Raw genomic sequence first — 21,796 nt, forward strand, 5'->3', positions numbered from 1 at the left:
TTTATCGTTTCCTAATTTTCAACAGAACCTCGTTATATTTTCAAAAAATCACATTTCCAGGCCAAATGGTAAAAATAAACCATGCGGCAAAACCGTGCCAGGGTTGCAAATTAGGCTCCGCCCCCGACTCCGCCCATTTTTCCTCCCAGATGGTTCTTCCCACTTCACGCTCTCCCACAGAACAATTGCGAACTGCAAATTAATTTTTGTCTACAGAAAAAAGTTTGGCGCGATCACAATTGCAGGTCTAAAACCATAATTTCAGAATTTTTTATCTGATTTTGTGGAGATTCAAGATGATTCAAATGATTCTTAAAAAATTATTTAGTGGTTATAGATTCATGTATGGTCGTTGTCCGGAAGAAAAAAATTTCAAAAATGGTCATTTTGAAAGTTTTTTACAAAAAAATCTATCTCTCTTTCAGTTTTTGACATTTCTAGGAGTTCTATAGCTCAAAAAAACCGCAATTATTTTCTCTACATTTTCAATGGATGAATTTTTGATTTGTCTGATAAAACTTTTTTTATAATTCAAAAACCTCATGAAATTGCACAAAATAGCATTTTTGCGTTGTTTTTTGATTACAAAAATTAATTTGCAGTTCGCAATTGTTCTGTGGGAGAGCGTGAAGTGGGAAGAACCATCTGGAAGGAAAAATGGGCGGAGTCGGGGGCGGAGCCTAATTTGCAACCCTGGCACGGTTTTGCCGCATGGTTTATTTTTACCACCTGGTCATGAAAATTCTTCCCACTTTTTGTTTTCCTCCCAGTTGGTGTGCTCTCCGTCGGTCGAGCCTCGTTCGCTTCTCAAAATTGTTTTTTTTTCTTAGAATTTTTATGTAGAATTTTCGTTTATCGTTTCCTAATTTTCAACAGAACCTCGTTATATTTTCAAAAAATCACATTTCCAGGTAATATGCGTTACATCTCCGCTTATCTCCTTGCCGTCCTCGGAGGAAACGCCAACCCACAGGTGATTCTCTTTTTGATTCATGAATAAAAACTGGATTTTTAACGCATAACAGTAATAATACTGAAAGATATTTTTTCAGGCTGATGACATCAAAAACATCTTAAGCGCTGTTGGAGTTGATGCTAATGCCGAATCCGTCAACCTTGTTGTCTCCGGATTTAAAGGAAAGAACATTGAGGAACTCATTGCTGCAGGATCAGCAAAGCTTGCTACCGTAAGTTACTATCCGGGAAGGAACGATTTCTTTTTAACAAGCTGGTTGAAAAATGTCGAACTCTAGCGGAAGCTTAGAAATTTTCGAAAGTGCCGTTTTTGTCGATAGATGGAGTCGGCTGTTGAGTTCAGTCGACTCATTGGATTTTGTTTACTAGAACTAGTTTTTGTGCTACTCCTAGGAAGAGCTACTGGGAACTAATTTTTCTGAGACTCGTGATAACTTTTCAGATTTCTGGAGGAGTCGGAGCCGCCTCGTCTGCTGCCCCAGCTGTCGGAGGAGCTGCGCCAGCCGCTGACAGCAAGCCAGCCAAGAAGGAAGAGCCAAAGGAGGAATCTGACGACGATATGGGATTCGGTCTTTTCGACTAAAGATTTTGGATGTTAATAAATTGTTAGTGTTTTCTCATGTTCCTCTCATACATTTAACAATTCAATAACTCTTATTGAGTGAAACTCATTACAAAAAAGTTGGAATACACTTCATCTTTATTAATAAGATTATCCATCATATTTTCACTAAGGTCTTCATAATTCGTGCTCCTGTAAATATCTATATTCAAATTGTTCATTTCAATTCATGTTTATCATAATGAACTCGTTTTCATGTCATATAAAATCCATCTTGTCACTTCCAACTCACCATTTTACGTATTCAAGCCACTCGAAATTCCAAATCATCAAGGTCATCAGACCTTCACGTGGTGACCGCTTTACAGTAGACACTGGAGGAATCAGTAGAGGCACACAAACATCAGGCATGACTCTGCGCAACCAAAAGGGGTGAGTTGGATTATCGGAAAACGGAAAATAAGCCGGAAATCTTTAAACTTTCAGCGATGTGTCTTCATCTATCCACAAAAACCTATCTCCATCCTTCTCTACAAGACTGAATACTTCAAAATCTGCACCGTTTGCTATCATGTCTGTTGAATTGCCACCGTATGTGCAGAATTCGTCTTTTTTCTGAAAAATTTGCCAGTTTCAGGGGTCTTCCTACAATCACAAACCCTGTTTTCAACGAATTTTCCCCACCTGCCCACATTCCATTCTCTGGGTTCAAACAACATGTTGTTAATACCGTATCCCACAACAACCAAAACGGCAGTGTTCAAAAGAACAATCATCAAAATCAGAAGTCAGAAAAATCGAGATATGTGACTCCTAAAAAAGAAGTTAACCGTAATCCAACAGGTGGGAATTTCAGCTGTATGGAACCCTCTTCAATACAATAAACTTTAGGCAACGGAGCCACACCAAACACATGTCAAAACAGCAACAACACAAAAAGTATGCAACCGTTCCAATGGGTCAGTCCTTTGCCGTTCGCAATGAACTCAGTTCCCATTCGTGGAATCAAGAACGAACAAGGCATTGTCAAGTATCCACTTCTTCTGTGCTCACAAGAGGGAACTCTGATGATATCGATGGCTGCTGGTGTGATTGTTGAGCTGTGTCTTGATCGTAGTTTTCGTGTCGTTTGCAACACTGACTTCATGGCATATGTGAATTCGAATGGCTCTGTATCCAGCATTCTTCACAAGTACGCGAAAATCGTTCATGGAAAGGAGCATGTTCATTGCAAATTCCTGAATTCGAACGACCGAATGGCTGTGCTTGGTCCAGAAGGAATTCTGTTTAGTATGGATTCTCTAACAGAAGCGTATCTATTGAGCAGTGCTCATGAGTCAGGACCTTCTGCAAGCGCTCTGGAGAAGCCAGAATTCCCTATTCAAAACATGGATTATACAATCCAGCAAATGTATTTAGAATCTAATATTGGAGCTGCGGTATAGTTTACTGATTGATTACTGTAAATCATTATCTTTTTCAGAATAATGAGAAGTGCGATGCAATTATGCAGAAGGCTAAATACGAGAAATATCCAGATGGGACGCTGATTGTGCACATCAACGGGATGCTCTTGAAAAGTAATTCACAAACTGGCGAGGTGACAATCGAGGCCAAGCCGATCAAGTTGAGTGTCAACCCAACGACTCTCACTGCCCAGCTAAGAAGTGCCCACATCGATATGGCGATTCAGGTGATAATAATTTTATCATTTTTAAAAATAATGTTTTTAATTCAGGACAAAGACAAGTGCTATGTGAAACGAGGAGACAAACGAATCCACACTTCTCGTTCTGGAATGGTCGTTTCTGATGGAACTTGTACTATTTCAATGGATCAGTTTGGACGTATCCTCGCCTGCTCATAATGGACCTTTTTGCTGATATACCTTCTCCCCGAAAATGTGAACCACTGTTTTAATGCATCAACTACCTAACCTTTTGCTATTTCCCCAAATAAATTGGGCAATTCATGTGCCACAGAACCCATATCGTGCGGTATCAAAGTTTACATGTAGTTTATTGAAATATTATAATAAAATGAAAACAAATGAATATTATCATAGCACAAGAGATGACGATAAATTTCAGATGGTTATATGGCTGAAAAAATGGGAAAGTTATTAGAACCTTCGAAAATATGCGAAAAGGCTAAAATTTGGAATTTTTTCAGATTCTAGCCTTTGAGCTTTTCTAGCAAGTGAATTCAACTTATCCTACAAGCATTAGAAATCCGGAAGAATGAATTGTGCTGATCTCTGTTGTAGACTTTTACTTTGCAGTATCAAAATTACGTGTAGTTTATTGTTAATATGAAAATATGAAATAAAACAAATGAACAGCATTATAACACAAGATATGACACATATTATGTATATATTTATAGTGATCTGAGACTGGCAACAATATCTAAATTTAGATTTCTCCGGATTGTTGAATACAATAAAATCTCGAGAATTTAACGGCAATTTTCTATGGCAAATTATTGAAGAGAAGCATTTCCGAATCACTTGAATCCTCTTCGTCTTCTTGTGTTACTTTATAGACGCAAGTCTCTCTTGGCGATATTTTGAGTGGCTGGAAAGATGCCCATGTTTCACAGCCGTATTCTGTCCATCGTTCCGATGATTTTGATGTGAAAATGTCAGTTTGATCGCTGAAAAATGATTGATAAAACACACAAATGAAGCACAAATCTTACCTTCTAGCGAGAACAGTGCTATTAGCCTGTGGAGGTGGTAAATCGAAAAACTCTGGTTTCTTTCTGTCGATAATATAGACTACCAGAAGTGCGGTTGTGGCGGTGAGTGCCAAAAATGAAAAAATAGCGAGAACGGCCATGGCGATGAGTACAGAGGTATTATTTGAATCGAATGAGAAAAGTGCTTCTGGTGAGGACGACGGAGTCAATGTAGTAGTAGTAGTAGTAGTGGTTGTTTTTGATTCATCAACACACCATGGACACACATCAGATGACGCTTGAACTTTGACAGTAGCAGTGAAGCATTGTCCTTGAATCTAAAATTTATAAAATATTCGACAACTGGCTTAATTTTGGAATCAAACCTGCAACGTTTTTTCTACGAATTCTGGTTGGAAATTCAAATTCGATATCTCGTTTTGGAAGACTCTGATGTAGCCAGATCGATCGCAGGTTCTCGCCAATCCGTACACAGGATCAACGGAAATGAATTGAATGGATATCATCCAATCAGCAAGTCTTCCCTTCGGCCAGTGTGTTACTGTTGGTCGAGGAATCCCATTGACGTATTCGAAGCTGGATGAACGGCGTTCGTGATGTGGGACGATGCGCTCGTCAAGAGTCATATAGCTCATCGACGCACAACCATTCGTTTCAGTTCCCCACGAAGTTTCATCAATGGGACAAGCCTTTCTTTCGACTGAAACTACGTTGACGTGCATCCACAATTCGGCATGAACAGTGTTGAGAAGGATCATCAAGAACATGTAAGCGAAGGAAGACATATTGCACAGATTCTGTAAAATTAAAGAACGTAACAATTGGAAGAATAGAACGAACGAACGAACGAGCAAACGAAAGAAACAAAAAAAACGAGGAGTGATGAGTGACGAGGAAAGAGGAGGGGCGGGGCGGTTGTCACCTAATTAGAGCGGGACTCTGGAATTACAAGTCAAGGTGGGTTAGATCTCTATCTTGTCATAACCATGGTCAGATTAACACTATGCAGATGGTGAGGGAGAACAATGGAATTGAGAGAATAGGGGACAGAGTATGGAGAGAAAAATAATTGCTTATAGTTATGAGATGGGGTAAAAATAATAAAATAAGTATTAATTGAGTAGAAACTTTCCAAAAACAACATAAAATTATGTGAAAAACATGAAACAGAAAGATAAATTCATCGAAATTCGTTTTTCGGTGGGTTACTGTAAAATTAAAGGCGCATGCCCAATTTTTCTAAATGGTTCTGCACGCTTAGAGGCACTGTAAGAAATCTAATAAATATTTCAAATTTGAGTCAATTCATTTCGTCCCTGTAGGAAATATCATTTAGTGGTCAACAGGCAAAATAATTTTGGTATTATGATGAAAGTTAAATCAGTTAACCGCTTTTTGATATCCTTAACAGGAACCTAGATAAATTGGCTCAAAGTGGAGGGACATTTGATTAGATTTTATGGATATTCAAACTACTTTAACAACTATACAATGCGTATGTAATTCTAGTAAAGTGTGAGTCGGAAGTCCTTTATGATGAGATTGTCTTTCTAATTGCTATAACGGTTGTAAATCACATGAAAGGTTTACAATGCCGCCTGCTGAGAACCATTTTTATGATCGGCCAATAATACTAACAATATTTGAATATTGCTGAAATAAGTCTAGAGAAAAATCATATTAAAACCATGAAAAAAAAATCAGAACCGATTTTTGCAAAAAGTTTATCGTATCTCTTGTGAAGGATTGCCTTATTTGAGAAAGGGTTATAATTATGTCTTATCTAATCTCATTTTTTGAGATTTACCTCATACGTTTTTTTATATTGGAAGAGAATAATAAAAATGGCTTTACTTGGTACAACGAGAAGAAAAGGAATAGTAGAGGGAATTCAGGGAGAAAACACTAAAAACAAAAAATTGAAATGACCAGGTGGGCCAGCTTGAACATCTGGATTTAGCTTGATGCATGACTTTGTTTCAGAATCATCCAAGTGCGCAACATCAAAAAATTAAATTTGAGTTCGCGCTAATTGAAAGCTGCGAATATACGCCCCAGCGCGAAATTCTCGCGAAATAGTGCACGGAGTGGAGAGACTGTTGTCTGGGAAACCCACTTCGCCTTTTCTTTGGATTTTTGAATTCAAAGCTAAATTTAAAATCGAAAATCTTTGAGAAATTGCATTTTTCATTATTTTTTTTATATTGTCGAGTCCCTGAGTTCATATTATCATATTTTGAGATTTCAGTATGCAAAGGAAAGAGAAAGAAGGCCGGAAAAAACTCAAATACGACCCGAATGATGGATTACTGCCTGTAATTAAATTTTAATTTGGTAATTTTGAAGTAAAACTGCATTCTTTCAGGAAATTCGAAAGCATTGTGGCTACCCAGATCACATAATAGAAGAAAGCTCTCCTCGAGGTGGCAGGTGAATTCTAAATAGAGATAAATTTAATTTTTCAGGTTCTTCGAAAAGAAAAAAACAAGTTGAAGAAGAATGGAAATGGGTTGAAGCTCAATTATGTGGAATGTGCTCTGTAAGCTTTTTTGATTTTTTTACAAAAACTATATCGTTTTATCCAGGCCGGAGGAGACATATTGTGCTGTGAAGGTTGTCCCGCTTCCTTCCATCTCTCCTGTGTCGCTTTTGAATCAACAGACGTTCCCGATGAATCTTATTACTGCAATCGATGCGAAAATCTGCCAAAAGATGCTAACCTCTTCCCTCCAGAAAAATGTGCACCGGTTGTGAGTGCACAGCATCGAGTTGAACACGAAAATGAAAGAAATCGAGAAGCTATTGAGTACTATTACAACACTTTGAAGCAAAAAGAACATGCGACTCTTCTAGAACAAATTTCAAACGGAGAAGTTTTTTTTGGACCATCCACCGAAAGACAAACTTATAATGATATTGCTTTTGACGAGCTTCTCATGCAATCCATGCCAAAAGCTAATGCACAAAATGTAAGATAAATTAAATTAGTTGTTTTATATTCATCGAAATCACAGAACATTGTTCCTTCCGAGTTTCTTCTGGGAAGAGAATTTTATCCGAATGACTCAATGGAAGTAAAAAGAGCTCCAATCACGGGCGAGACTTGTGCCGAGTGCAATCTGTAGGTTAAAAAAACATTTAAAAAAAACAAAAGTTTAAAAATGCCAGAAAAGATGACTGGACAGCCATGCTGAACTGTGATTTTTGTAATCTAATTTGGCACCAAAAATGTGTATGTCCTCCACTGCTCAACATTCCTCGAATGAATTATTGGATGTGCCCCAGGCATACAGAAGTCGTCATCGACTGTCTGTTGCTTGGAGAAATAGCTGACAGATATGAGAGAGACAAGCTGTACCGGAAATACGCAGAAGATGAACCATTTTTTGAGATATTTGAAAAGTTCTGTATCGCAACTGAGCCATTACGTTTGGAGGCAAAGATCAGTGGTCAGTTGAATAAATTGTTTCATTTTCTACAAGTTTTCTTTTTTTTCAGATGATTCTGAAATGGATGTGATCTATCCGGAATCGGATGATGATTCATTTCCATCAGATATTCTTCCATCACTGCCCATCAGTAGAAAAACAAGCTCGCGTAAAGGTGGCCGGGGGAAGAAGAAAAACAACAACGAATATCTAAACTCTGTTTATACATTGAGAACGATATCTGATAAACTACCTAAAAATCTTCAAAGGCATCTCCAAGTGAGCGGAAAGACGGACAGTTGGACGAGTTGGATAAACAAAGAAGTGTAAAGTTTACAAAAGAAGAGCTCACCATGTCCATTTTGCCTCGGGATTGTAAGTTTTTTCAGACAAAGATTCAAATATCACAAATCATGATTTTGTAGTTGAACGTCGAAAGGAGTACTTGACTCAGAAGATGCTAGGGACGGATATAGATTTTTCAACGTCCTTTTTCACTAGACACGCAGCAATGATAACCAGAAGTCATCATTTTTATAGCAACTTCTCAGAAAAAGGTATGCTTTTAAATAAAAAATTGCTGATTAAGGTGGTTTTCAGAACTGATAAAACTGATGCGACGAGATTTGGATCCAATCGAAACTGTGAGAGGTGGCGGAATTCAATGTATAGTAAGCGTGGCCGAGAAGACGTATCGGAAAAAGCTGAAAGCCGACGTTGAGCTACTTGTTCAATTGATTGGTTTTGGAAACGAACATCAGAATCGAAAGTTCAATTCGTTCCGCACGGAAGCATTCTTCAGACGATGTGCACCTCCACCAAGTGCGAAGAACGTTCTAAATCAGAAAACACTGCGCGAGGTTGCACTGAATTCGCAAAAAGAGGCACTGGAAATATCGAAAGTCTACAGATATCATCCGATCCCCGATCAACTTGAAAACTTTGTTCTTCTAGCGTATAACACGCATTTCGAGTCTGCGCAGGAACGCGATTCGTATTTTCCTTCAAGTTTGACAATGTGGTCGAAAGAACCCATCGCGGCACTTCTTGCAAAATGGACTGAGAAAGATGTAGACGTCAGGGATATCGAGAAGTCTTCAACACCTGATTCTGTTGCCGATTCTTCGATTGTGGGAGACTCGATTGCCGAGGAAAACTCACGCTCTCCAGAAGATAATTCTAATCAACCAGACAAAGAGAAGCCAGTTGATGTAATAGATATTCCATCAAGATCTGAAACACCCGTCGTGGTAGATCCCGTCATAGTAAATCCTGAAGACAAAGTAGAAGAAGAAGAATCAAAAGAGAAAGAAAAAGAAAAAGACGAAGAGAGAACCATCACACCAGTCTACGAAAATGACACCGGACCTCTAGAGGATATCATAGGTAATCAATATTCAAATTTTCTAGAATAGAACCTCCTGATGTTACAGAAAGTACATATGAAATGATAGATAGATTGGCTCTTGGAGGCTTCAAGGAGATAAAAAAACCTGCATTATTCGAGAAATGTGGCAGTTTCGATGCTCTGGAATTGCTAGGACCGACCAAATTTTTCGGCTCAGATAATATGCGGAAATGCAAAAGTACAACGAATCTGTTATATGTTCCTGACTGGAATAGGCTTCATGTTAGTTTTTACTAGCAAAGAAAACAAGAAAAGTAAAAATATTATTTCAGGACAACATTCAAAGTGTGCTTTATCGGGATATCAATGAACCATACTCTGAACATAGCTATGCAATGATTGGTTTAAACAAACCGTTCGATACAATGCCTGATTTCCAAAGCATGCCCTTCTCAATAGAGGACTACTACCCTGACGAAGAATCCATCAAGGATACTGAAGAATCCATCCGAGACGATGATTCCATAAGAGAGAGCCCGTCTCCCTCAGAATTCCTATCTCCGAAACCCCCTGACACGGATGCTTATGAAAATTTTGTGGATATTTCTAAAAAGCGGGGAAGACCGAAAGGCTCAAAGAACCGAACAGATGGCGAAGGCTCTAAAAGTAGAAGAAGTTCAGTTGGATCTACGTCATCTGTTGGTTCGAGAGGTCGTGGTAGAGGTGGCAGACCAAGAGGAAGCCGTGGTGGAAGAAGAATAGCAGGAGGGGGTGAAAGCTCAGCAGCGAGTAGCATTGATGGAGGTGGTCCTTCGAGAAGAGCTTCGATGGTGCTATCTTCAGATGGCCCAGAATCTCCAGATCCGTCGACACCTACAACTTCGAAAACCGTAGAAGATGAAGTAGAATCAGCTCGTCAGAAGTACGCTAAAATGTTGCTGAGGACCGGGATTGAGAAGGCCAAAGACAACTATTTCAAGTTTGTTTTTTAGTTTTCCTCAAAGATCCATTGAGTTTGTTCCAGGTTTCGAGACGATGCTCTAGAAACATGGACAACTGAGCAGTGGGATGCTCTCCAGAAAAGAGTGTTGGCAGCAAGACTAAGTTCCCTTGTTCCCTTCGAACCTCGATATTTCTTGCCAAGTCAGCGTGTTTTGGCACGGCTGGTTATTGATGATGATCATTTGCCAATTGCTATTCAGAGATGTTTAACGAAATTCGGAACTGCACACGATTGTCACATTCGAACTGATAAGGCGATACGCTCTTTCTGTGCCGTCCTAGCTGATTATCATTGTGACATCATCCGGGAGTATCATTCGGACCAATTCTTTCTTTCTACACTTGCCACCGAGACTGTCATTGTGGACGACGTTGTTGTACGCCGGCCGCGACTGATCGAGCTGGAGGCTGCAGAACGAACAAGAACAAAAGGTAAGGAGAAGTTCACTGTTTTGACATCTTAACCGTTTTTTTTTCAGAACAAAGAGGTCTCCCATCGGGTATGAAATGCAAGTGCCAGAAGTATTCCGATCAGTTGCTATCTCACCAGGAGATAACCGGATTGATCGTCAAAACTGGAATTATAAAACTGAACGACGGAGCACAACTTCGGATCGGATGTTCTACATTCACATTCCACAGAAATTGAACTCTTCTAGATCTCCACAATCGTTACTGATCTTATTTCTCTAACTTCATATTTATAGCACTTTCTAGGTGCTTCTTTTTTTGTCCATTCCTTGTCCCATATCTGAAATTTCTTTTTTTGCTTTCCTGTCTTTCGTGATTCGATCTCCTTAACTGCATTCTCATGATTGTATTGCACCAGTTTCTGTATCCCTGTGGAGACCTAGCTCCCGGCTCGTTTCATTTCATTCCAATATCCCATTTTAGGCGGGGGTTTTGAAATATGTTTGTATATTGTTTTTACATCAATTTTGAACGTATCTAGTGAAGCTTTGTCACTCTGTACTTCTATACTTATCTATAGCCTTCAGAAGTCAAATATACATCTGCGAAATACTTACTTATTTCAAGAGTTTCAAAATATTTGACTCATTCTAAACTATTAGGAGTTGCAAAATGAACGGCGGCTACTATCGAAACTCGCCATACTATCAAGACCCGAATGCTAGTTTCGATCCGTTCGCATCTCCTCAGCCTCACCCGCCACATAGCAACTACTATAGGAATCAGATAGATCCTCAGTCGGTAGATGTATTTGCTGAAGCTCCAAGAAGAAGATCTAGTGGTGAAGTAAGCTAGAAAGTTTGAATTTGAGTAGAAAACTTTGTTATTTCAGTCTAACTCTATTAGTAGAGCGATACGCAATGCTTTGGATCCTGAGTATTATGTACAACCATCTATGGATGTTCTGGCATCCAACAGTTACGACGATTCATCCATTCTGGCAGCAGTTTCATCTACTCATTCGTCGCAAGAAGCGGGAAGTTCACAGCCGGAAGTAACTTCCACGTCTCAAAAACACAAGTTGAAGAAGCCAAAACCTAAATCAGAAAATAATGGATTTGCATCCATCTTCAATACATTATCTTCAAAAACTAAAACCCATGATGATGGTCCGTTATTGCAAGAAGACTTTTTATCACCAGACAACATCAAAGTTAGTATTGATACGATATTTCCTGTAATAGAAGTCCACCCAAATCGTCAACTTTGAGTCAATTTATCTCAATTTCTGTGAAAGATATAAGGCATTTGTCAACTGATAAATTATTCATCATAAATTCATCATTATTTTATTAGTTGTCATGTTTTTGATATCTTTCACATGAATAGAGATAATTGAGCTAAAATTAGACGGTTTGGGTAGGCTTCTAGTAGATACAGTTTTTCGAATTTCTGATTTTCCCAGCGCTACCGCCTCGAACAACGCAAACAACGACCGAAACAAGTTCGAATGGATGATTTCCTGTTTAAAGCGCGAAGAGTTGATAAAGGAGCCAGAGAATTCGGACTGCACACCACTCACGAACCAAAAAGAGGCAGTAAAAAAAAGAGGGATTCGATTGAAATGCTAGAAGTAAAAAAAGCGGATTACGAAAGGGTGAAACAGAAGAAGAGAGACGAAGTGATCGAGAAAAGGAAAGCGGAAGTGGATGAACTGGATCTGTCATTAGCGTTTGGAACACCAAGTCCAGTGAGAAGCTGTCGCAATGTATCAAAAATAACCAAATTCTTCGAAAAAGACGCTGCGAGACCTTCATTTCAATCTCCAAAAAGATCGAGCAATTCGGAATCATATGCAAGCGATAGTTTTTTAAATGACACATATTCTACGCCAATAAAGGAAACTGTCCCTGAAACCTATTCAACGCCAACGTCTTCTAAAATCAGAAAGTGCTCGGAGCGAACCACATTTTTCGATAAAGGACCTTCTACTTCTTCAGCTGCACTTTTCCAATCCCCAGCGAGAAAAATCACAATCAACGATCCGAATTCGTACTACTCCAGCGAAACGGTCCTAGACGACACTTTATGCTCAACTCCAAATAGATCTTCACTTGTGGAAACAGTTCCTTTTCCTTCTTCAAGTCCTGCTAGATCGCAAATGACACCGAAGAGAGTACATCCTGGTGGAAGATCCATCATTGAACTGGTCAAGCCGAATCCGATAAAAAGGAAAGACTCTTCAAAAAAGCAAGATATAGTAAGTTTGAATTTCAAGCTTTGAAATTCAAAAAATAGTATGTTTAATCAAATATAATTTTAGAGACGAGAGCCATTGATGCAAGTGAAACGACAGAAATGCTCCAGCAGTAGCAGAAAGGTTTCAATCAAAAATATAAATCTTCAACTAATGATTCAAATTTCAGCCAGAGTTTGATTATCCATCCTCTCCTATCACTTTGACTGATGATGAAGACATCAAAGTGAAACAAGAACCACCACCACATCGACATGCACTGCGACAGGAGCAGCAGAAGCGACAGGAATTCGGACAACATGTTTCAGCACGAGAAGAAATGATGAGACAACTCGTAGATCAAAAGTTCAAAGATGAGCGAGAAAATGGAGGAATCGAAGCAAGAAGGGCAGAATTGAAAGATGGAGACGTAATTAGGAACAAGGAAATGAGAAAGAATCTGATGCACGGAGCAGCTTGCAAGTGTTGTCGAGGATATTACGATGGATTAGATATGGACGAGCGCGAGAAGAAAGATTATATTGATAAGGTTTTTTTCGTCTGGAAGACGTCTGATAAAGTTCATGATTCCATTCAGATTAGTCGTCATCGATATGTTCATCAACCTCTTCCGGACACTCCTGAACGATATTGGGATTTGACTTTAGGTCCTCGAGAAGAAGATTCTGTACCAGTGATGACCCAAGAGAGAAGATGGGAATCATCCGGGAGAAGGAAGGAGCCCCCTGGAATCACTAATTGGAACTAAATTAAAATTACTCGGTTTATTCTAGATTTCGGTTTTATCATAAATTATTCGGCTATGTTCCCAAATATTCTATTATTCTGGTACAAAAATTGGAGTTGTGAGGTCCCACAGCGAAAACTACAGTAACCTAAAAAATATTTTAATTTTCTGGATTTTTTATCTCGTTTTTTACGCTATTTTTCAGAAAAATTGAAAAACAAGGAAATCGAGAAAATAAATCAGCAAAATAAAACTATTTTTAGGTAAAAAAGACTACACCCGCAGCTCCGATTTTTCTGTACCAGAATAATACCTTGTACAATAATATCCATGTTGATATTCACCTTTTCTAATTCTATAAATTGTTTCTTTTCACTTAATCCGCGCTCTCTCCCATTCGTTTCCAAAATTGGTTGTTGCTGCCGTGTTGTGTTTTTCCCGTTCTTTTTTCCTCTCGTTCCCCCCCCCCCCCCTTCAAACTCCCTCCGCCTATATATACATACATGCTCTCTGTCATAATTCTATGCTCCTTGTGAGGAGAGCCGTGCCGTGTGCTCTCTCTCACTTCGCGCATCAGTGCAACCGCTGCTGCTTTGGCTCTAAATCCGTCGCGTTGATTCGATTAACTCATTTAGAACGATTTGTTTTTTTTTCTAGAGGACCGGAATGACGGGCGGAAGCCGTGATGTAGAGAAGAATGATGCTGAAATTGAGAGTGAGTTTTTTTATATTTCACAAATAGCACCTGTTATGAAAATAAAATCAGGGACTGGAAATACAACTGAAAACAGAAGCTGTGGTGACTCGGAGTCCGAGTGTCAATTCTTTTTTATTTTCTTTTGTCATCGTGCTCCTTTGACTTCAAACTATACACTTCTTCTCGAAAGATCTCTGCAACGCTCAATTCTACTAATGATATCTGAGAAATACACTTCCTTATACGATGCCCTTCCACTTTGACAAATTGAAAACACAAGTTCATTCCGCCCTTTTTATTTTTCTTCCGGAAGAATCTTGCTTCCTCATTCCCCCAGCTCTTCCTCTTCTGAAACCAAAAAATCGGATGTTTTTATTCTGTCCCTCATCACATGTCCATTCATTTCCACCCTCTAATTAGTATGGAGAGCGTCTCTCTCGCTCTCCGCTTTTTAACAAGCCACTCGTGTCTCTCGTCCACTTTCAACCATTTTGACATTTTCTGTTTTTTTCTTTCCACTTCGTCTAACTGCTTTCTTCCTCTTGTTCTTTTCTCATCAAGCATCGGCCAAAGGAAAACCGCTTTATGATTTCCATGACAACGCCGTATTCAGGTGCTCTTCGAGCTCCGGCGGCAGCCACCAAACAACGCAATTAGAGGAAGAAAAAGGAGAAAAAATGGGTTAAGCTGTGGGAAAGGCGTTTTGGACGACGTTTTTGTTTGGGTAATAAAAAATACGACGTCATTGGAAAGAAGAGAACCATATATAGACATTCAGTGAAACTTTCTCAAACTGTTCGTTTGAGGTCTCATAGATTACATGAGTAATTTGGTTCTCTATTTCTGAAAGTTCCGATCTTTCAAATGTTCAGTTAACAGCAGTGTTCACACAATATTTGACCAGCCCTTCGGATTTCGAAATAAACAAACTTGTTCTTTTCCAAATTGTTTCCTTCCGTTTTCAAGTTTGAATGACTCATGTAAGGGTGCATCCAAAAGAAGAATTTTTCGAACTAGCGATGCTGAAGTGTGGCTAGAGCAAACTAGACAGTCCTAACAGAGCCATTTCGCCAGTTTCGTAAAGTTACCATGAAACCTGCAATAGAAGGGTCCCAACTCTGTTAAGTTTGAGCTAGTTTTTCTTATCTCCTGTGCAAGATATCAAAAATGTGTCAACTGATAAAATGTTAATGATGTCATGATTTATCAGTTGACAACTTTTTATATCTTTCACAGGAACAGAGATAATATGGCTCAAAGTGCAAACGTCCTATGGATCCTATGCTTGCACTTTGAGCCAATTTATCCAAGTCCTTGTAAAAAGTATTCGAAAATTGTTAACGGATAAAATGTTTATTATAATATCAAAAACAATTTGTCAGTTGACCACTTTTTGATATATTTGACAGAAACCGGGATGAATTGGCTCAAAGTTAGGGCGCCCTTCTATTACAGGGTTTCTGATAACAAACCGGTTATTAACTCCCAACAAGGGATGATTTCAATTCATCATGCTCAAATTGACCCAAATTAAGTTACATGACAAATTCATCGCCCTTTTCAACTCTTCTTGGCTCATCATCTGTTATTCTGTTCCTATTCTGTCTGCACCCTATACCCCTTTGCATACTCTCTCGTCATTCCTTTCTTGGATAGTGTCTTCTTCTCCCCAGCTCTGCTACTTCTATGACTTGCGCCCGCTGCTTTTCCGCTCGTTCCTCTCCTCTCTGACGTCTTCTTCTGCTTCTTTTCTCCTTCCTTTTTCCCTTCTCAATCTTCCTCTTTTTCCCATTTCTGTCAATCATTCGAAGAAGAAGAAGAAGAAGACCCTCATTCATTTCATTTTTTTTTCTGTCGGTGTGTGCTGCTCGGTTAAGAGTGAGCTCTCTATTCCACGTCTTCTTCTTTTTCTTCTTCGATTCGAATCAATCACTCCACCAAAACGCATTCGTTTTTGGGATTCACCCCGCGGTTCGCAACAGGTTTCTTTTTCAAATTATTAGCGTTATAAATAGAAAAATGGTGGAGTTTCAATAAAAATGATAATTTACAAAGTGTATTTTGATTACATGTACTCAAAAAGGTTGAAATTTTTCATACCAGTTTTCCGGAAATCCATCTGATATCATTATCGTATTTTTCTTTTTAAAAATGTTTTCAAAAAAAAACAAAATATAGCTGGTTATTTGGCACCCTCTAATTACCATTTTCCTGTCACACCACACTCTTTTCCTTCTTCCACTTCTTTCCGTTTTCAGCCGCTTCCAACCAAACCGATATGAAAGCCGAGCAACAACAATCGATTCCACCCGGCTCGGCGACCTTCCCGTCGCAGGTGAGACTCAGAAAACTAGAGAAACCGCTCAACTAACTCTTGATATCCGATTTCATTCTTTTCTCTTTTCTTTTTGTTGAACTTTTCCATATTTCCAGATGCCACGGCCACCACCAAGCACCGAACAAGGAATCACAACGGAATCGGAGCTTGCGAAGAAAGCTCAAATCACTCCGAACGACGTTTTAGCACTTCCGGGAATCACTCAAGGTATCTTGCTCCCTTTGGATTTCAGTTTAAAACATAAATTTAGGATTCTTATGCTCCCCATCTGCGAACATCTATAACATCGAGTTCACCAAGTTCCAAATCCGTGATCTGGACACTGAGCAAGTGCTTTTCGAGATCGCCAAACCGGAGAACGATCAGGAGAATGATGAGTCGCCACAGGAGTCGGCAAGATACGTGCGTTATAGATTTGCTCCAAACTTTTTGAAACTCAAAACGGTCGGAGCAACTGTGGAATTCAAAGTAGGAGACATCCCAATCCATCATTTCCGAATGATCGAACGTCACTTCTTCAAAGATCGCCTTCTGAAGTGTTTTGACTTTGAATTCGGATTCTGTATTCCGAATTCACGAAACAACTGTGAACATATCTATGAGTTCCCTCAACTCTCTCAACAACTCAGTGAGTCATTATTCTAAAAAGTACAATTCAAAAGACTAATCTCTTTTTCAGTGGACGACATGATCAACAATCCAAACGAGACTCGTTCTGACAGCTTCTATTTCGTCGATAACAAACTCGTCATGCACAACAAAGCCGACTACTCATATGATGCATAAATATTTAATACAAAAATGTTCTGGATAATTATTCTGTCGAATAGAAAAAAAACTCCAAATGTGATTAAATTCCAATAATTCCTGTCTAGTTTGTTCCTTCCCCTTCCCCTTCTCATGTTCAATGCATTCCTAAGCTTTTCAGTTCCCCCCTTGTTTCTATATTTTTTCGCTGTCCTGTCACACTCGCTAAAAACACTAATCACACGGAAATCTGTTTTCAATAAAAACTCCAACTTTAACTCATTTTCAATTTCAACTGAAAGATTTTTTCATTAGAGAATGTCCAGCGAGGAGGATACGATTGTACCCATCAAACTTGCGCAAAGATTTATTGTAGGTTTTCAGTACTTTTTGAGGGAGAAAAAGTAATCTCACTAAAACTTTAAAAAAACTGATACTGGCACTCAAGGATATTGTTCTTTTTGAGGGCTTCCGGGAAAATTTGAAATTTAAAGGAAGGAAAAAAATCATTGAAAAAGATTTCAACAGGGGACGAAAAGTTTCCAGGAATCGGCCTTTTTTTAATTTCAAATTTCAAAAAAAATTCAGAAATTCCAAAGTTTGAAATATAAAAAACCTAAAAATTCTGAATCCCCGAGATTCAAACAAATTCAGAAATTCAAAAACTCTCAAAAAAAAACTAAAATTCTAAAATTCAGAAGTTCCGAAATTCTGGAATTCTGGAATGCTGAAGTTCCCAAATTCTGAAAATCTGAAAATCCGAAAATTTTAAAATTCAGAAGTTCTGAAATTCTGAAATCCTTAGATACTGAAATTCAGAAAGTCAAAAATTCTGAAGTCAGAAATTCTGAAATTCTGAAATTCTAAAAATCGGAAGTTCTCTAACTATAAGATTCTGAAAATCTGAAAATCTCAGATTCTCAAATTCAAAAAATCAAGAAAATGTGAAATCTGTAGATTCAAAATTTCAGAAACTCAAAAATTCAGAGAAATCAGAAGTTCAAAAAATCAAAAATTAAAAAATGTTGAAATTCTGAAATTCGGGGAATTCTGGAAATTGTAAATTCAACATTTTAGAAATTCAAATATTCAAAAATTCAGAAATTTAGAAATTCAGAAATTTGAAAAATTCAGGAATTCAGAAATTTTGTTCGGAGTCACCCTTTAAATTCAACATTTGTATCGTATTCTTCAAATCCATCAAATTCCTAAATTCAGCACATCATCGACTTTCATGCTGATCCAGTGACTTGCGTGAGTGCTTCTTCTGGAACTGTTTCCTACGATTCCATCCAATCGCCACGTCATGGTCGCAGTGATCTCATATTGGCTCAAGATGCAATTCATGTGAGAATATCCAGTTTCCGATTCATCTGAAAATATCACGTATTTCAGTGTGTCTCACAGCCTCCTCGTCCGCATGACGTCTCCAAATTGAAGAGAGTTTTCAATAAGGAACTTCTGGAAATTCTAATTCCACTGGATCTTGACACATTTCGAGCAATGAAAAAGTGAAATTCCTAGAAATTGGGAAAAATATTCTAGAAATTTCAGAGAGACATTCGTCAGAAGACTTGGAATGAGAACTGTTTCAAAACCAGTCAACGATTTCATTGCAGCATCGAAAGAGTTTGATTTGGCATTGAAAGAATGTTTGGTGAATTTTAAGAAATCGGAAAATGACGAAACGAAAAAAGGAGTTTTCAATATCAATATTGAATTTCCATCGAAGATTCCAGTTCCAGTCAATCAGCCGGCTGAAAAATTTTCGATTTCTCAAACGGTACCAAAAACTGAAAATACTAATAATTCTGAAATAAAATTTCCAGACATTGACTCCAAAACTGTCGTCTCGAATTCTGGATTTGCACGGATCAAAGTTGGATGGTCAAGAGCAAGTGGATGTTGCTCTCATAATGTGTCCTGATAAATTTTATTCTTGATTCTGACCTATTTCTAAAAATGAAGTTTTCAAATTTGTCACTGTACGAGAAATATTCAAAAATTCTGAAATTCCGCAATTTTGAAATTCTGAAATTCTTTTTAAAAAAACTCAAATTTTCAAGAAATCCAAGAATGCAGAATTTCTGATTTTTTGAGATCCCGAAATTCCTACATTCTGCACTTCTGAGATTCTCAAAATTTGAAATTTCATGATTCTGAGATTCTTGAATTGTTAAATTCTTGAATTCTGAGATTCTGAAATTTAGTAATTCTGAGTTTTTCAAATTCCGAGTTTTGGAGATTCTGAATTTCTAAATTTCTGAAATCCTGAGATTCTCAAATTCAAAACCTCGAAAATGTTGAAATTCAAAAATTCAAAAACTTTGAAATCCAAAAACTCTGAAAATTAAAAAAAAAAGTTTTTATTGATTCCTAAAGTTCTCTCTATCGGTATTGTTCATCATGATCATCCCATTCAAACTCCTCCAAATCATTGAAACTGACACAACAGGACTTCAGAATTCCACTCAAACGCTCGTAATCCGGAATATCTGTGCGTTTTGTGTGTTCCAGAATTTGAGGAAACATTTCGAAATTTCGACCCATTTTTCTGAAATCGAATTTCAAACTACCGTATCTAATAGAAAATAGTCAACTGACAAAATGTTTTTGATATTAAACTAAACATTTCATCAGTTGACAAATTTTTGATATCTTTCACAGGAAGCTAGATAAATTGGCTCGAAGTACAAACCTAGGATAGCATTCTTCCAAATTTTAGAGTGATTACGGAGCATTTACATTTTTCATAATGTTTACCTAGACTGAAAATTTGCCAACAATTGCCGTTTCGCAAAGCAAACTTGATCCTGATCGGCAATATTTTTCCATGGAAGACCTTCGACTAATTCGAGAAGAGAAAAGAATAGACACCAGATATCATCAACGAATCCAGTTTCTTTTCTTTCATGAGCAGCCAATGACACGTATCTTGATGTTCCACGGAATGATGCATACGGACGTTCAGGACGGAATGATCCATCTGGAAGTCGAATTCTACGAGCCATTCCGAAATCCACAATGTACAGAATTCGTTTGTGTTCCCCTATTCCGGCACAAATGTTCGATGGTTTTATGTCTCTGCATTTATCCCTACAGTAATCCTAAGATTCAAAATAAGTTTCAAACCTATGAATATATCCAAGTGTGTGAATCTGTTTCAATCCTTCCAAACACTGAATTCCAACCCTCGCTGTCTGAAATCACTAATATTTATCTTAAATTCGTTGCCCTAGTCTAACCGTTTCCACCGAAAAAGATCTGGTTTTCTGGAACTTTCTAAGCTCTGCAATATTCGATCCCAGTAATTGCATAATTATGAAATTGAAAGCTCCTGTTTCTCCACTGTAGTAAACTTTGGGAATATGAGAGGAATGAGCAAGTTGTACAAGAATATTCAATTCCAAAACTATTCTTCCCGGATCCGTGGATTTTGGTTCCACTTTTACAGCAACAACCAACTTAGATTCTAAATCAACAGCTCGATAAATTTGCCCAAATCCTCCACCTCCGACCATTTTCTCCACTTGAAACGATCGTTTCAATCCGATTATCATTCCAGTTTCCAGAAACGGAGCCGCCATTTTCCCACGTTCCGGATAATATTCAGCGTTTTGTTGGCAATGCAACTGAATAAATTGGTATCAGAAATTATGATTTTTTTTTTGGCTCACTTGATTCATGCTCACAATTGAAAACTTGATCAGGCAACTCAAAAGAATAAGAAATGATGGGAAACGTGGACGAAGAGAAAGAATGTCTAATGATTTCCTGGAAATAGCAGGCGGCGACCGAAATTTCAGATCTCTAAACTGGGCACTTTACATTGTTTGTTGTCCCCACGGGGACTGGGCCGAGCCCGGCAGCAGTGCAACGCCGGGACGACCCTTGGAAAGTCGGAGCAAGCCCCGAGTCTTTCCTAGGTTCCAAAAATCATATAACCTTTATTATACTCATTCGAGTGTATACCGTAGGTTAATACGATAAGAACAGATACTACACTTTGATCTTAGCTAATAATAGTCCGGCAGGTAAAAAACGTAAAAAACCACTGTCGGCCACTTGAAAAAACGGCTGTCAGGCGCCGTGACCTAGGTTTCTCACTGCGCGGGAATTCAAATCCTCGTCCCTCCTAGCAACTTTTTTTTTGAAATTTTTTCGCTTTTAACGCCATTTTTCGGGGATTTCGGATTTTTTCCGAATTTTTTTTTCCGAACATAAAGGAATTCGATAAAATTTCCAGAATTTAAGAAATTTACACTTTCAAAAAAAAATTAAGAAACAGAAAGGAATCCGATAAAATAATCCTGGTACTCGACACTTCAACAACCATATTCAATTCGTAAAGTTCTATTTTCAGGTTTACAGATTTACGATGTTCAGAATTCAAAATTTCAGAGTTTTAGAATTTTAAAGTTTTAGAATTTCAAAATTTCCGAATTTGGGGAAACCTAAAATTCTGTCCCTCTAACTATGAGTCATCAAAAACGGATTTTTATTCGATTTTTTCGCGAAATTTTAAGACATTCTCAAATTTTCCTGCTATTTTTGAAGATTCTTTATCGACTTTTCCAGATTTTTTGTTCGAAACTAGACGGGAC

General features: G+C 38.1%; 8 protein-coding genes across 8 annotated transcripts; 6 read left to right on the forward strand and 2 right to left on the reverse strand.

The window, feature by feature from the left end:
• Positions 1-916: 916 nt before the first annotated feature.
• On the forward strand, positions 917-1,558 carry CBG18296 (the record flags this gene model as incomplete). Its single annotated transcript, XM_002642258.1, has 3 exons — positions 917-973; positions 1,053-1,187; positions 1,418-1,558. The coding sequence occupies 3 exons, from the start codon at positions 917-919 to the stop codon at positions 1,556-1,558; spliced, it is 333 nt and encodes a 110-aa protein (XP_002642304.1).
• Positions 1,559-1,778: 220 nt separating this feature from the next.
• CBG18295 lies at positions 1,779-3,404 on the forward strand (the record flags this gene model as incomplete). The annotated part of the gene is made up of 5 exons (XM_045243757.1): positions 1,779-1,969; positions 2,024-2,128; positions 2,175-2,380; positions 2,429-2,976; positions 3,021-3,404. The coding sequence occupies 5 exons, from the start codon at positions 1,779-1,781 to the stop codon at positions 3,402-3,404; spliced, it is 1,434 nt and encodes a 477-aa protein (XP_045096438.1).
• Positions 3,405-4,008: 604 nt separating this feature from the next.
• On the reverse strand, positions 4,009-5,022 carry CBG18294 (the record flags this gene model as incomplete). Its single annotated transcript, XM_002642256.1, has 3 exons — positions 4,009-4,192; positions 4,238-4,554; positions 4,603-5,022. 3 exons carry the CDS (start codon positions 5,020-5,022, stop codon positions 4,009-4,011), a joined length of 921 nt encoding a protein of 306 aa, XP_002642302.1.
• A 1,464-nt stretch (positions 5,023-6,486) lies between these two features.
• On the forward strand, positions 6,487-10,664 carry Cbr-athp-1 (the record flags this gene model as incomplete). Its single annotated transcript, XM_045243758.1, is given in 14 exon segments — positions 6,487-6,552; positions 6,603-6,660; positions 6,703-6,776; positions 6,823-7,206; positions 7,252-7,358; positions 7,406-7,686; positions 7,736-7,884; positions 7,935-8,040; positions 8,055-8,222; positions 8,266-9,051; positions 9,099-9,295; positions 9,346-9,992; positions 10,038-10,447; positions 10,495-10,664. 14 exon segments carry the CDS (start codon positions 6,487-6,489, stop codon positions 10,662-10,664), a joined length of 3,603 nt encoding a protein of 1,200 aa, XP_045096437.1.
• A 434-nt stretch (positions 10,665-11,098) lies between these two features.
• On the forward strand, positions 11,099-13,431 carry Cbr-com-1 (the record flags this gene model as incomplete). Its single annotated transcript, XM_002642254.1, has 5 exons — positions 11,099-11,272; positions 11,319-11,639; positions 11,892-12,686; positions 12,750-12,806; positions 12,853-13,431. 5 exons carry the CDS (start codon positions 11,099-11,101, stop codon positions 13,429-13,431), a joined length of 1,926 nt encoding a protein of 641 aa, XP_002642300.1.
• A 2,954-nt stretch (positions 13,432-16,385) lies between these two features.
• On the forward strand, positions 16,386-17,231 carry Cbr-unc-119 (the record flags this gene model as incomplete). Its single annotated transcript, XM_002642253.1, has 4 exons — positions 16,386-16,442; positions 16,541-16,652; positions 16,696-17,073; positions 17,125-17,231. The coding sequence occupies 4 exons, from the start codon at positions 16,386-16,388 to the stop codon at positions 17,229-17,231; spliced, it is 654 nt and encodes a 217-aa protein (XP_002642299.1).
• A 279-nt stretch (positions 17,232-17,510) lies between these two features.
• On the forward strand, positions 17,511-19,135 carry CBG18290 (the record flags this gene model as incomplete). The annotated part of the gene is made up of 5 exons (XM_002642252.1): positions 17,511-17,564; positions 18,411-18,539; positions 18,588-18,703; positions 18,747-18,975; positions 19,022-19,135. The coding sequence occupies 5 exons, from the start codon at positions 17,511-17,513 to the stop codon at positions 19,133-19,135; spliced, it is 642 nt and encodes a 213-aa protein (XP_002642298.1).
• Positions 19,136-19,580: 445 nt separating this feature from the next.
• Positions 19,581-20,878, reverse strand: CBG18289 (the record flags this gene model as incomplete). Its single annotated transcript, XM_045243759.1, has 5 exons — positions 19,581-19,746; positions 19,956-20,276; positions 20,325-20,392; positions 20,438-20,824; positions 20,870-20,878. 5 exons carry the CDS (start codon positions 20,876-20,878, stop codon positions 19,581-19,583), a joined length of 951 nt encoding a protein of 316 aa, XP_045096436.1.
• Positions 20,879-21,796: the final 918 nt, after the last annotated feature.

Source organism: Caenorhabditis briggsae, assembly GCF_000004555.2.
Source record: "Caenorhabditis briggsae complete genome, chrIII, whole genome shotgun sequence".
Taxonomy (NCBI): domain Eukaryota; kingdom Metazoa; phylum Nematoda; class Chromadorea; order Rhabditida; family Rhabditidae; genus Caenorhabditis; species Caenorhabditis briggsae.